Below are 13,948 nucleotides of genomic sequence, written 5' to 3'. Positions count from 1 at the left end.
ACTCTATTTTTAAAGCTATTGGCCATCTCTAAGCGGATTTTCAAGCATGTCTCAACCAATAGGGCTTGTCAAGTGAACACGTTCATGAATAACTGACGTGATTCCATTGAGTAAAATCAAAGAAAACATGCTCAGCCAAACTGAACCATGCATGCATTGCATTTTGTCATTTACTTTATTTACCTTCATGTCTAGGCAAATAGCATTGTGGTAGTCAGACGATTTGGTTGTGCGTTCACCGAATTACACCAATCATGTTCATTTTGTTGGGTTGTGTAACACAACTCGCTAAAAATCACTTGATTATTGAAAACTCAATGAGCGAATGCTGCGAGTTGACCTTGATGTTTGTCTTAGTTCTCCCTCCTCAAAATGCCCAAATTCAGGGTGCCGGACCACAATTTTCCTTGAATTTCCTTTACTTAACATGCCCTATACACTACAGCAAGGAAACGCCACTTTTTGTGATCACCAAACCTTTCCCGCCAAGTTATGCCTAAACTTTTGCTGCTGATTGAATTTTTTGATTGTCGATTATTGGCAGAAGTATTGAACAAAATATGTGACTAATATCATTTTCATAACTATTGATTGTATGTGTTTCAAACAAACCATGTAATTATATTTAAAATGACTTTTAACATGCCTTAAAGTACAACAACTGAAAAGTGCTAATTGGGTTTTAATGATAAAGCAAGAATTTGCTCTAAACACAATAAGTCAATACCTTTTTGGTAATAAGGTTTTGGAAGATTTCGCTCTCAGTCAGATCTTTAAGTTCAATTGAATTTGAATGAGCAGCCATAAACAATAAAGCAGTGCAAATATGACAAGGTCTGAAACAACAAAAACATTCATTGTTGTTAAAAACAAGCACAATTTTCAGCCTTGAGCTTCCTTCTTTGGATAAATGACAATATCAAAAATGATTTATTTTCTTTGTTAAAGATTGCCAAAGAGTTTCCTCAGTTGTCAAGAGAGAAACGAAAAGGAACGAGTAACGAGTAATTCTTAGTTTTTTTGGGTTGTTAAAATTACAGCATCTTAAAAGATAATGTGATTACAATTCCTTTTTCGAAACAAGGAACAATTAATGTTCTTTCGTTATTATTGCCCTGGAATTGCTTGATCAAATTTTCATTAAAAAGAACTATTGAAAACCCTAACGCCAATCAATGAATGATCCAATTTTGGTCTAAGGGAGATTGATTGTCAACTCTGACATTTAGCCACCTAAAGACTGATTAATGTAATGTTAGATCTTTGCCCTTGGTCTAGTCTGTTGTAAAAGAATTCGGCGTTCTTGCATGAAATTCTCCACTTACCGATGGTTCGAAGGTGGACACTCAAAGGCTCACCCACTTCCCTCGGCCTCCTGCAACTCCTAAAACTGAATTATTTGCAGTACAGAACTGTATGTGCATAACAGTTCCTCTCAATTATGAAGGCTTGGGGTTCAAGGTTAAACAAATCTTTGAGCAAGGACAATCATTGTCCGACACGGCTAAAGTAGCCCTGAATTCATTTCAGTATTTCTCCAGAATATGACAAAACTTCTTCAATTTCCTTGAAAATCCTCGGTTTTAGGTTATCTTATGGTTGAAATTCGTGAAAAAGCCACAAAATGGCCAAATAGATAAAAACATTATTTAAAAAAAAAAACAGCTTTCCTAACCCTAATCATAGCTTCTCATACTTTTTACGGATGACAAAAATGCCTTTAGTAATATGTAACTAATGAATGTAACAAAATGAGGACGGCAAGGCCACTTAAGGTGTATTGACTAGAGGGGTAAACATCATACTCAATACACCCTGAGTGGATTTGCGGCCCTCATTGTGTTACATAGTGGCAGCGATGATTCCGTTCACAGCATCCCCTTTTTTCGGTCCCTATGTGAACCTGTCATGGTGCGATGTTGTGAACGGCTCTCGCTACATGAACTATTATTCCAAGACTCTCTCTTTATCTGTTTGTCTTACATTGTTAATTTTGTTAGCAATGGATTGTGAACTTTGATTTATAGAAAGCTTCTAAACTGACATATTCACAAAACGAAACAAGTCCAAACACTATATTTTCTGAACTCGTGGCTTTGATACATATGACGTGAATAGTTCACTAGGTATGACCATGAGCATCAAACGGGTCAATCTTTCCAACAGAAAAGTAGGCCAGAAATATTTCTAAAGACATGCCTCAGTGTCAAAACCCGGTACAAAACTTTTTAAGATTCTTCCGCTTTTTTCTCGAAATATTGGAAGGTGCAAAATGTTTGCTTCTTTTTAATTTTGATGCTTGTGTCTAAAACAGGATATGTGTTAAATCCGTGTACATAAGCCGCAAAATTAACTCACAATTACTATGAAGTTGTCTTATTTCTCCAATTTCAAGCCCCCAAGCTTAACGTTATGATCGCCGAGCTTCTTTCTTGGGATTTCTTTCGTATTGGCAAGTTGCCAATCGTGTTGGAAAATTCTGTAGCAATGTACATCATCAGGTTATTTTGGGGCATCCAAAAGAAAAAAAGAAAATTGAGTTAAGGATGGTACAATTCTTTACGCGTCGGGCATTTTACCATCATGGTGAATTAGAAAACGAATGGGTTGCCTGATTTTAAATTCTCCTCTTCATAAATACTTTGCATTTTCTTGGCAAATGACACTGAAATTAAGCTTTCACCCGGAGTGTAAGTTGAACAAGAAAAGGCTCAAGCTTTACAAAATTCGAATGTCAAACAATAGGGTCAAGCAGATTTTGTTATTGTCATATAATCAAATAGTTCTGACAAAATGTGAAGTTCTGATCATCTACAAGCAAGATTTGCAAATGCTGACAATTCCTTAACCTTTCTAAACCGGGTAGATACAATTCTTTACGCGTCGGGCATTTTACCATCATGGTGAATTAGAAAACGAATGGGTTGCCTGATTTTAAATTCTCTTCTTCATAGATACTTTGCATTTTCTTGGCAAATGACACTGAAATTAAGCTTTCACCCGGAGTGTAAGTTGAACGAGAAAAGGCTCAAGCTTTACAAAATTCGAATGTCAAACAATAGGGTCAAGCAGATTTTGTTATTGTCATATAATCAAATAGTTCTGACAAAATGTGAAGTTCTGATCATCTACAAGCAAGATTTGCAAATGCTGACAATTCCTTAACCTTTCTAAACCGGGTAGATAGATTTTCACTTTAACATTTTATTCATTTTTTAATTAATTGTTTTGAGCAAGATTTCAGATTAGCAAATCTTGCTGGTTGTCGAAGTAGTTGTTGACGAACGTTGAATTTATTTTTTATTTGGAGCAATGTCAATGGTCTTTTCGATCAAACTACTTCATGTCTTGAGCATCAAGTGTGATTGATTCAATAGAATTCAAACTGTATTGTCTGTGAGAATAATGATAGTGTTTGCCTGAGTTTCAATTATGGCATCAGATTGACAACAAATCCAACGCCGTAAATATAACAGTTTAACAAGCAATTCTTGAGAAGCTTTCGCTAATGTTATCTTTTTCAAATCCATTGGGAAGGAAGAGGCAAACAACTCGCCACTTTTCAAAATCAATTGAACCGAAAAAGAACTGAAGGATGACAAAAATGCATTTATCTCGAGTTTCCAATGTTTCCATTTCTATTGTGTTGCATCACTTTGACCATTCAGATTGCATTTTATGGTTGGCATTGATAAGTTACTGAAGATGCATTTTTCCTTTTTTTCTTATAAATAATGCCGTAACTTATCTGTACGTAATAGACTTAGACATCAACCACAATAATGGTATTGATTTGACAAACCATTCATGATTTCAGGACGTTTCAAAATAGAACCTTACTTACAATTTGCAGAGTCAGGTTTGAAATTCAATTTTTCGCTCATTTCAAGACAACATCGTAAAAATTATAATAAAACCTTTTATGCCTTGAGAACTACCAAAATATTTGAATAACCAAACAGATTACAGTTACTTTCATCTTTTTATAACTTGGTTTTAGGTTTTCCGCACTTATTGTGGCGGATTTTCACAACCTAAAAACAAACTATTTTAATGAAAATTATGAACGATTTTTCCGACCCTTATGCATAACGGTTGTCCATTCTAATGCCACCTTTAAACTAATTCGAATGTAAAGCCTTCGAGAATCGGAATACCGATTTCGATTTACTAGTCAAACAATCCCCCAAACACCAACTTTCTACTTGCGTCTGCACTGCGCCCAAGAATAGTCTCGGAGAATGAAACCCTTGAGGTCACAAGGCAATGACAAATGTTTCTTAACTCTTGGTGGACAGGAAAAAAATGGACGTATCAAGCCTAAGAGTGCTACCAACAAGATTTTAAATTGTTGGGGTTCATGGTTTTGTGTTCCTTGAATTTGATTTAGTCCAAGCGGCACACATCATTCAGCCTTAAAACGAAGTTTTTCGTACTATGAAATAAATTAGAGAAAGGTAAGAATACTCGATCATTGAAATATGTGATTACGTACTGAACCCACATCTCTTATAGAAGGATGTCTCCCAATCGATTTCGCGATAAGCGAGAGAAACGAGAATTAACTCCCTTCATTGACGAACCGATTGTGCAACTAGACATTCCAGAAGAATGGAGGAAGGTAGAGGCTCCAATCAATTTCACATGGGTTATTCCTGATGAATTGGCTGGCATGGGTTGGCCCAAATCACGAGATCAACTCCGTTTCCTTTTGGATCAGGGTATCGACCAATTAGTAACACTTTCAGCCGACAAGATTCCACCATATTACGCATTTCCCGAATTACGACATTCGCTCATTCCTGTAGAAGATTTTAAGGGACCTGCCATTAGCGACATACAACGATTCATTAACATAATGGATGATGCGAGAAAACAAGGAGAGGTTGGTATAGTTCAATTTGCCATTTAAAAACTATAACATTGGCACAAAATTGCCGGTGTGGTGTTGTCAATCAGCCATAAAATGACATAAAATGGTACTCAACACTGTTTTGCGTTTCAGGCCGTAGCTGTACATTGCGCCGAGGGTCGGGGGCGAACTGGGGTGATGTGCGCATGTTATTTGATATATTACCACGATTTAAAACCTTGGGATGCCATCAGAATTATGCGAAGACAAAGACCTGGATCAGTTGAGCGAAGGACCCAAGAAGACACAGTTGTTCGATTTTATAACTTGCTCCAAGAATATGGTAAACAGTCTCTGGAAGTGTTAGATGAAAAAGAACGAGAGTGGTTGGATGAAAGACGCAGAGAGAAAGATTCTCGGAGGAATTGTGAGAATCTGCTTGGAGTACACACTGCCAGTTTCTATGGACCTGTTTCCGCCCATGACAATCGCTTTAATCGACAGGAGCGAATTATGCGAATGAGGCGTTGCCGATCAATGCCCAAAATGACTCCTGAAGAGGTACAGATTGGGCGTTCATTTGTCAATTGTTTCACATATTTAGGTGCACATAATGATTTCTTGTCTGGCTTATCTTCTAGGAAAATTCATTAAAGAGTGAAGTGAACTTTCAAAATCATGTTCAAAACTTTTATCAAGACCAACGGTGCCGCTCCCAACCCAGAGACCGGACAAAGAATCAACAAAAAGACTTGACCACCGAACGGAATGGTGCGAGTGATAATGCAAGTGGTGGTGGTGGTGTTGCTAGTGTAGGTGGTAATGGTGTCTTAAAAGGAAATACACCAACGAGAATATTGAAAGATAATTTAAAGCCAGTCTCCATAAGAAAATTAGACACCTCGGAAGAAAGAAAAGAGAAATGCGACTATACTAAACATTTTAAGCAATTCATGTCAGGGGTTAATGTGAAAAGAGCCAGATCTTTTTCGCAGCCGAAAGAAACTCCCCCTGTACAAAAGCAACATAATCCGGATGAAGTGAAGGAGAAACAAAGATTTACGTCTGAAGAAAAGTACATTAAAGATCGAGATGAAATGCCAGAGAAAAATACCGTCAAATGTTATGAAGTTCGGCGTTCAAAAAGTGACTCCTCGAGGGACCGTAAGTGCGCTAACGTTGATTGTGACAACGAATTAGAAAAAAGTGTTCGCCCGCCACAACCAAGTTTTTCCCCGTCTTGCGTCGTGGATACTTCTAGTACATACTCGTACTACACCAGAGTTCGTTCGAGAGCAGCTGCAGCTGCAGTAGCAACAGCAATAGCTGCTAGAAAGGAGCCTTCAGCATCTTCGGGTTTGGAACCTAACGCCGAGGATTCAGGTTTGCTCCCCGAAGAAGACAGTTGTGATAAGCCAGTGAACAATATATACGAGACCAAAGATCTTCGTGTGAAAGTCATTGTGAAAGAAGTAGTTGAAACCAACTATAGCGAAGTTGTTACAGACTCTAGTTCGTCCAGCATTGAAAAGCAGCAAAATTCTAAACAATCATCGGTCCAAAGATCAAGACATCCGGTTTTCCAAAGGCGCACATCTTCCCTCTCTGAACCCCGATCAAATTCCTCGATAATGTCATGTCAAGACGGCAGTTGTGAAGTGAGGCAATTGTATTCCTTGGATGATGATGATAATGATCATGATGATAATAATCATTCAAATAGCCATGATTCTACTCCACACAATGAAGCGCCGCGGAAAGAAAAACTCGATACCTTCAACAAGAAACGGTTCATTTACAAGCGCTCAAAAACTGGGCCAGTGAGTGGTGGTGGCCTTGAAGATACCAACAAACACGAAAATGTGTATCCTAAATCCAAAGACTGTGTTCCGAAATCACGAGGAGAAAGCCGTTCTCCTTTTTCTCGCGATAACTGGAAGCGAATCAACCATCGTTACAACAGTTCTTCCCTCATAAACGCTTCTTTTACACGAGAGACTTACGTATGATTGGATTGGATTCAAAATAAGTGATGGCTTTTGCCCTTTCTTTAATGTATGGATGAAGTCTTAGCTCGAGCATTTTAAATCAATTTGACCATACTGAAATAGCATTATGATGTTAATAAACATCTGACACGGAGCTAACTTTAGCGCCCAATCGATTCCAATTTTGCAGAAACTGTTACCCTAAATCATGAAATACCATTTATCAAACCAAGACTATTCTTCTTCTTCAGGACAACGACAGCCTTTGCACGCTGTCAGAATTAGATTAGTCCAAGAATCGTAATGTTGAAGGACAATTCTAGTTATGATACATCAGTGCCTCCGGTACAAGCAACGACAGATCATAAAGCTTAAATAAGATGTCCTTATCAAAGTTATATAGATTAAATTAAGATACCACCGTTGTAGTGTCATTTCTCTGGATTTAAATCTAAAGGCCTCCCAAGACAGATCAACTAGGGGTCAAAGTGACCCTCGAAATGCACTTCGTTCGGTTTATTTTGCCTGCTTAGCTTACAAATTGATGACCAAGCCCAGCAGGACGGTTTTGTCAGGCTGATCGAGGTGATGGCTCCCACTGTCCCAAATCTCCACCAGACTTGGGGGTCAATTTCGACTTTTGAAAACCATACAGGTTGCTAAGCAAATTGTCAATACTAGTGATGTTAAGATCGAAAATGGCGCAGTCGGCAAGATCTAATAAGTGCTTCATCGGGAATAGCCCTCAAGGGAAGAACAGTCCTAGTTGCTCCGGTATCTGGTGTTGCGAGTAAATTCTTGTTCCGGAATGAGCAAGTGAGAAGAATTCGTGGTGCTTCGTGTTTGATAGTGAATTCTTTTATTATGATTCGTGTGTTGCAGTCCGACGTTCGCGGTTCCTTTAGGGCTCTTGTAAGGACTTCTCCCCGACGACATTGGATGAATTCTGTATGGTCAGAAAATAAAAAATCATTTTAAAAAGTGTGTAAGTAAATATGCGCCACACGGTAGACGGGATCACTCACACGTTGCAACAAGTCTTAAATAAAATCCATGAAATCCTGAAAGGTTTCCCGTTTATCAGGCTCACGCCTGCTCTTGATGGCGATTCCCCTCCAAATACTTCTAGCGCTATAAGACAAGATCTCCCGAAAAACGACGGGAATTCAATTCCTGCCGATCAATTACAGATGGGCACCGAAGCAGAGCACTATACAATTTGGCAAGGTTTTCTTCAGAGTTTTCTTTCACCAAAGGCCAAGGGTTCTTCCATGAATCTATTTGCAAACAAAACGTCCCCGCCTTCTTTGCCTCTTCATAACAATTTTCGCCCTCCAGGAACGTGCATCCGTCAATTAGGGCGCTTGGAGCTCCCCCAACAACACCTAACAATCGGTTCAGCCTGGTCCTTGGCTCTTGCAAGTTCCTTTCGATTGCGTCCTCAACCTGTTTCCAAAATTGGCGAAAATTTTGGGAGTCTCACATGAACTGATCAATGTGATGACAAAAGGCAACTTGACGTTTCATCATCCCAACAATCATTCCCGTATTATCATCGAAGTGGGAACGGCTTTCATTTGCTGGAGCATTCACAATCGGATTGACTTAACGAGACAAAGTATTTGGGGTCATTTGGACTGGCTGCAAAAGACAGGCCTGCCGTGTCATTTCTTGTTCCATGTTATGATCAAAACAGTTTTCTCCTTCTTGCTCAATCCTGTCTCGCATCCAGATCTCGGCCTCTAAGTCATCCACATTTTGTTGACTTTGAAGTTGTTCTATGCGAGTTTGTATAGCTATCCTCTCCATTTCCAGGCGAGCAAGTTCATTGGCAGTTGCACATTGTCCCTTCATCTTGGCCAATTCCACCCGGCCTCCGGCTCGTCGTTGACTAGAGGCAGTGCTGGCAAGACTTCGCTGAGAATGCACAATCAAATTACTTCGCACTTCCTTTTGATCGAAGACCACCAGATAATCCGTTTAGCCTCCATGAGGAAGAGGCGGTTGCCAACAAATCATCGGACAGTCACATTTTCTTGCTCGAGGAGAGCACAGTCACACATCACCCTTCAACGAGGAGAGAAGTCTCAATTGGAAGCTTTTGCAATTACCAAGAAGCTGTCGAACGAAGTGAGACTGCGACAAGTAGCCACGACAAGTGCCCGTTTTGTGATGTGCTCATAGAGATATAAGAGAGTGCCAAAAGGTGGCCCGACCTTTGACCACCAGATAATCCGTTTAGCCTCCATGAGAAAGAGGCGGATGCCAAAGTGGGACGAGAAAACAAATCATTGGACAGTCACATTTTAGTGCTTGAGGAGAGTACAGTCACGCATCATCCTTCAACAAGGAGAGAAGTCAGAGTTTGAACCTCTCCAAGGAGGAACCACCTGTCATTGCTAAGTGCTGGGACTTTGCCATTGTTTTGGTGCCAAGAAGTGGGAACTGTTTCGAAGGACAGAGATCGTCATCACATGGGAGTAGGAAACCCAGGAAGCCGTGCAGAAGAGCAAGAGTACCTGGGGAAGTGCCGAGTCTGAGTAAAGCACTTCGTCACTCTGTTAGTGGACCTTCAATCCCTTCCAGTGGACGTCATCCAAGCATCTCTGTTGGACCATCTCGCCAGACATCGGGCAGTAATTATTAACCCATTGATTTCAAATGCGTATGTCCCCTTTTCCATTGGCCCAACAATTCCCCCACTTTTCCTACCAGAGCGAGACAGCCGATAGGCGGTGTGTTTTGATGAATATAGTAGATTGAACCGCACAGTTTGCCTTGAAGAGTAGCCTAGATTTCCCAGACGACCGAGATCGTGCTGGCATTGTAGGGAGTAGAGGTAGCAAGTGATTTGTATTCAACTGTATCTAAAGTTCATCACTCTTATAGTAGAAATCAGTAGTTAGACGAGAAGAGGTCGACTTTGATAGACGTATTTAGACTAGGATAGTGACCACATTTTGCAGGATAGTTAGCCTTGAAGATTGGCAGGTATGTGCCAGACAACCGAGATTGATCTGGGACTTCACTCTTCAATTATACATGTTTATCATTAAAGACCAGATCGGCACCCCTTTTATTTAGAAGCTGTCTATCGCAATACTAAATTGTTGGGAGCTGTATGCGCCGGCGAGCAGGATGTTTCGTGGCCCAAGCAATGATATTCCACAAAACAGGCTCGTACTTCTACTTTAGGAGACTCACTTATCAACCGTTACGCATCCAACAAGGCCCTTAAAAAACGGAGTCAATGGGTTGGGAACAGAAATGAAATTCCATCGTCGATCAGACACCAGAAATTCAATTGAGATTTTGCCCTTGTGATCAGAACCCTGCTGATCTTTCATCAAGGGGGATGGTCATTCAGGACATTCAGGACCTCAGGACTTCTTTCAAGTTCTCTTTGGTAGGAATGGCCAGCATTCCTCAGAGAAGACCAGGCTAGTGGCCAATTCAAAATACTGTGGCTCGTTCCAGGAAATAATGGAGGAAGATAAGCATGAGAGAAAAAATAGTGCAGCCTTTGGACATGATCTGGTCCGGATCAGAAAGCCCTCTTCAGGCATTGCTTGTTCGGAGTAGCACGTGGACAACTCTCGTACGCACCACGGCGTGGGTCAACCGATTCATAAGAATGATGAAACAACGGGTTCTTTCAAAACCAAATTGATCTTAAGCACAAAACTTGACCAATTGCCTCTTTGAAAGTACTTTCGGTTGGGGAGTTGATTGCTTCCGAAGCAATTTTGTTCAGGCTAGCGCAATAAGCACTTTAAGCTACAGCTGACTGATGACGTCACCTTAAAAAGGAAAGGTAAACAAATCTCCTGGGCGGTCACTTTTCCAGCGCTACTAAGACTATTAACACATTTAGTATTCCTTCCTCCAAAATTTCAGTGAACAATGTCGGCTAAGCCAGGTAGTCATTACTGTTTTGTGGTTTTGGGCCATCATAATCAAAGCTTCAAAGAATAATCATCAATGGACTCTATGGATTGAAGCTGTTCTGCCAATACACTCAACGTTCAAGAGTTCTGGATGGATGGATGAATCGCATCCATGGGAGTCTCTTACAATCAGTGGACTCGGGCAAATTTTATTCAGAGGCCATTGCAGTGGCCAACTCTTCTTAAAGATGATGTTCACCCACCCTTTGGCCGTCCGCTTTTCCGGATTGGCCGAGGATAGGGATCTCCTTCCAAAATTCCATTTGATTTCCAGAGCAGCCGCTCTACCACCTCGGAATTACTCTCCTCTATGAAATTGCCACAAGCACCATCAACCCAACTTTCCTCCACCAACCATCTCAATTATCAATAGTCAAAGCTAGGGCCAGGATCGAAAACATTTCCAATAGACTTCGCATCAAGAATCTTCCCTCTCTAATAGTTCTTCAACTCTTCCGGACCTACATCAACCCAATTTTCCTCTACTGCCTTCCGCCAATCCCCCAATATGCCAAAAATGCATGGAGGTATTTTTACAGCCAAAAATCGGTCTGGCCAGGTTAGTGTCTCAGTGTTGGGAACCTGACCTTTCCGGAGTGATGTCCGGACTCAAATTGTCCTCTCGGTCAGGACGTACAAACACCCTACTGTCCTTGGCCTGACATCACTTCGGAATATTGGCAGTCAGCACGTTTTTCTGGCTCCGTCCAATGTCATCAACCGCGGGAGCTGAAACAGGATCTGTTCAATCTGACCCACCCAATCTTCTGCAGTAATCAAGATTTTCATCGCTTGTCTCTACCCAACTGTTTATGTACTGGCTGTGATTCTCCTCTTCACTTTTTATGTAGACTAAGCTCGAAGTATGGAACCCTCCTAACAGGGGATATTGGCCGTATAGAGAAAGTGCAAAGAAGAATCCCCAAGTGGCACAATTCTTATCCGGACAGAATATCTTCACTCTCTTCAAACATTAAAAGAGAGACGTATTTTCTTCGACTTCCCTCTTATGTTGAAGGTGTGCTTAAGACTGTTAACAATATCACTTCTTTGGGATCACCATTTTTTGCGATCACTTTTCTTAGCTTGTGAAGGATCAGATTTGATGAAGACGCGCAAATTAGAAAGTGGGCCTTTTTTGAATTAAATGTCAAATCTCGTACACGTTAACATTCATTTTTATGCGTTCTGCTTGTTATATGGAACACTTATGCCTGAAACATTCTTGACCACAGTGAGTGCAGTTAAAATAATTTTTCATAGCATGGTTCCAAATTATTAGTCCATTATTAAACCCCTTCTTTATCATCAATCGATGTTTGAGTAGTTCACACAATAAACAATTCTAGTCATAATTATTGTGATATCTCATTCTAGTCAGGTATTTATCGTCTCACCATTTAATTCAAAATTTTCTGATATTGATTTCTGCCTGTAAGTGCTCATCTGCTTGTATTCATGTGGAAAGGTGTATTAAACAAATTTAGCATTTCAAGATACTCGATTCACCCGCGAACCTTTTGCATCACAATGACATAACGGTTCAGCTTGCTCAATATTAACATAAAATACAAGATTCCAGTCTGATCAATAATGGTTGACAATAAGTATCAACCCAAGATTCCAGTCAAGATGGAAGACGACCGTCCCAAGAATCTCCGTCGATTTGATTAAGCTGTTGTATTAGAAATGATGTGTAACAAGTGACCGCCCAAGGACGAATCAAAATGGAGGTTTCGTGACCATTTTTCTCAGAAGGTTGAGTTTGACCTCAGCTTAAAGGTCCTATACCAAGCCTTTGCCACGAAACGCAGTGACTTGGAAAATAATGAGAAGAGTACAAGCAAATTCGTTGTTGGTTACTCTTCAACCGATTCAATTGGAAGGACTTATTCGAAGTAGTCCCGCCTTCAACTCAGTGTGGAGATGCCCTTTGCTCCAAAAATTTCCGATAATTCTGCCCAATTATAACAGAGTTGTGGAGCTATTCATCTTACTTAAGCATCAGATTCATCTTCATTGCAGAACTGAGCAGCTATTGGCGTCTTTAAAAAAGTGCTTCCATCCGTCCTAGATTATGTTCAAAATATACTTAATATGTCAATTAATTTGGTCGTCAGCGAATTTGGTGGCCAATTTTGACAAAAACTGGTACATTCAACTTGCGACAGCTAAGTAGCCGCTTTTTGTGTGTCCATGAAATTTCCACTGAAGTTGCAATTAAAATTCCTAATGATTTTGATATTGTGCACTTTTAGTCTAATGTGCCATGAAGTTTGTTTTAAGTGTCATTTTATAGTTTTAATCGACTTCTGACTTTTTTTACATACAGAAATTGAACTTCTTGATATACTGATATCAAAAGCCGTCTTTAAATGTCTTGAGAGCATACAAGACTTTATTAACAAACTTAATTCTGCTAAGGAATTCTACAAGAACAAATTGTTCACCTTGGAAATTGACAATATTTCGAGGGTGCCGATTCCCAATTATTCAACATCAGGAGAAGAAGAGCTCCCAAGAAAAAGTTTCAACCTTGGACTCGCATCTCTATCGGGAAGAATTGAAAATTGTTGAGTACCTGCAATTACTTTAATGGCTTAAAAGCCCAAGGTGTTGTAAAAAGTCTTTTACATTGCGATAGGTTAACATTTCCGTGTTTTTCCAAAATTTCTTCCAAACTGCCGTCAAATTACGGCTTAGTAAGCCAGTTCACTCTAACAAGAATCAAATTAAGTGATTATCTCGGAAACACTGGTGATAGATAATCCTTATGATCCCTCAACCTAGAATCTCTAGGTTGTAAGGTCCATTTTACAAAGCACGCTAGAAATTGAGAAAAGAATAGTTGTTTTGCTGTGGTGACACAGCACCCTTCACCCAGCCCCTTCATTGTAACACCCATCATAAGATGACAGCCTGGGCGAGAGAGCTACAAAAAAAAAAATCAAGCGAAACAAGCGAGCTCAAAATGCTCTTGGTCCCAATCAAGCATTTGCTTAAATTTCAAGGCTAGCCACAGTATTTTCAATCTTCCAGTGGTACTACCCTATTTGGATGTTGACATAAACAGTGGTTATTATTTGATTAGCAGATGATCAGTTATGTCGCTGTAATAGTTGTATTTTGCATTAAATTGGGTTTTCAAATGACTTGGTCAA

General features: G+C 40.0%; 1 protein-coding gene across 1 annotated transcript; it reads left to right on the top strand.

Annotated features, from left to right (window-relative positions):
* Positions 1-4,202: 4,202 nt before the first annotated feature.
* On the top strand, positions 4,203-6,999 carry LOC131883763 (uncharacterized). Its single transcript, XM_059231317.1, has 4 exons — positions 4,203-4,457; positions 4,516-4,885; positions 5,006-5,413; positions 5,494-6,999. Exons 2-4 carry the CDS (start codon positions 4,520-4,522, stop codon positions 6,859-6,861), a joined length of 2,142 nt encoding a protein of 713 aa, XP_059087300.1. The 5' UTR covers positions 4,203-4,457; positions 4,516-4,519; the 3' UTR covers positions 6,862-6,999.
* Positions 7,000-13,948: the final 6,949 nt, after the last annotated feature.

This window comes from Tigriopus californicus, chromosome 7 (genome assembly GCF_007210705.1).
Source record: "Tigriopus californicus strain San Diego chromosome 7, Tcal_SD_v2.1, whole genome shotgun sequence".
NCBI classification, from domain to species: Eukaryota; Metazoa; Arthropoda; class Copepoda; order Harpacticoida; family Harpacticidae; genus Tigriopus; species Tigriopus californicus.
Note: the sequence above shows the minus strand (reverse complement) of the source record. Positions and strands in the feature narration are given on the sequence as shown.

Coding starts and splice junctions, on each gene's coding strand:
- LOC131883763 (XM_059231317.1), top strand. CDS start 4,520: ATGTCTCCCAATCGATTTCGCGATAAGCGAGAGAAACGAGAATTAACT. Junction 4,886..5,005: donor ATGCGAGAAAACAAGGAGAG/GTTGGTATAGTT, acceptor TTTGCGTTTCAG/GCCGTAGCTGTACATTGCGC. Junction 5,414..5,493: donor CCAAAATGACTCCTGAAGAG/GTACAGATTGGG, acceptor CTTATCTTCTAG/GAAAATTCATTAAAGAGTGA.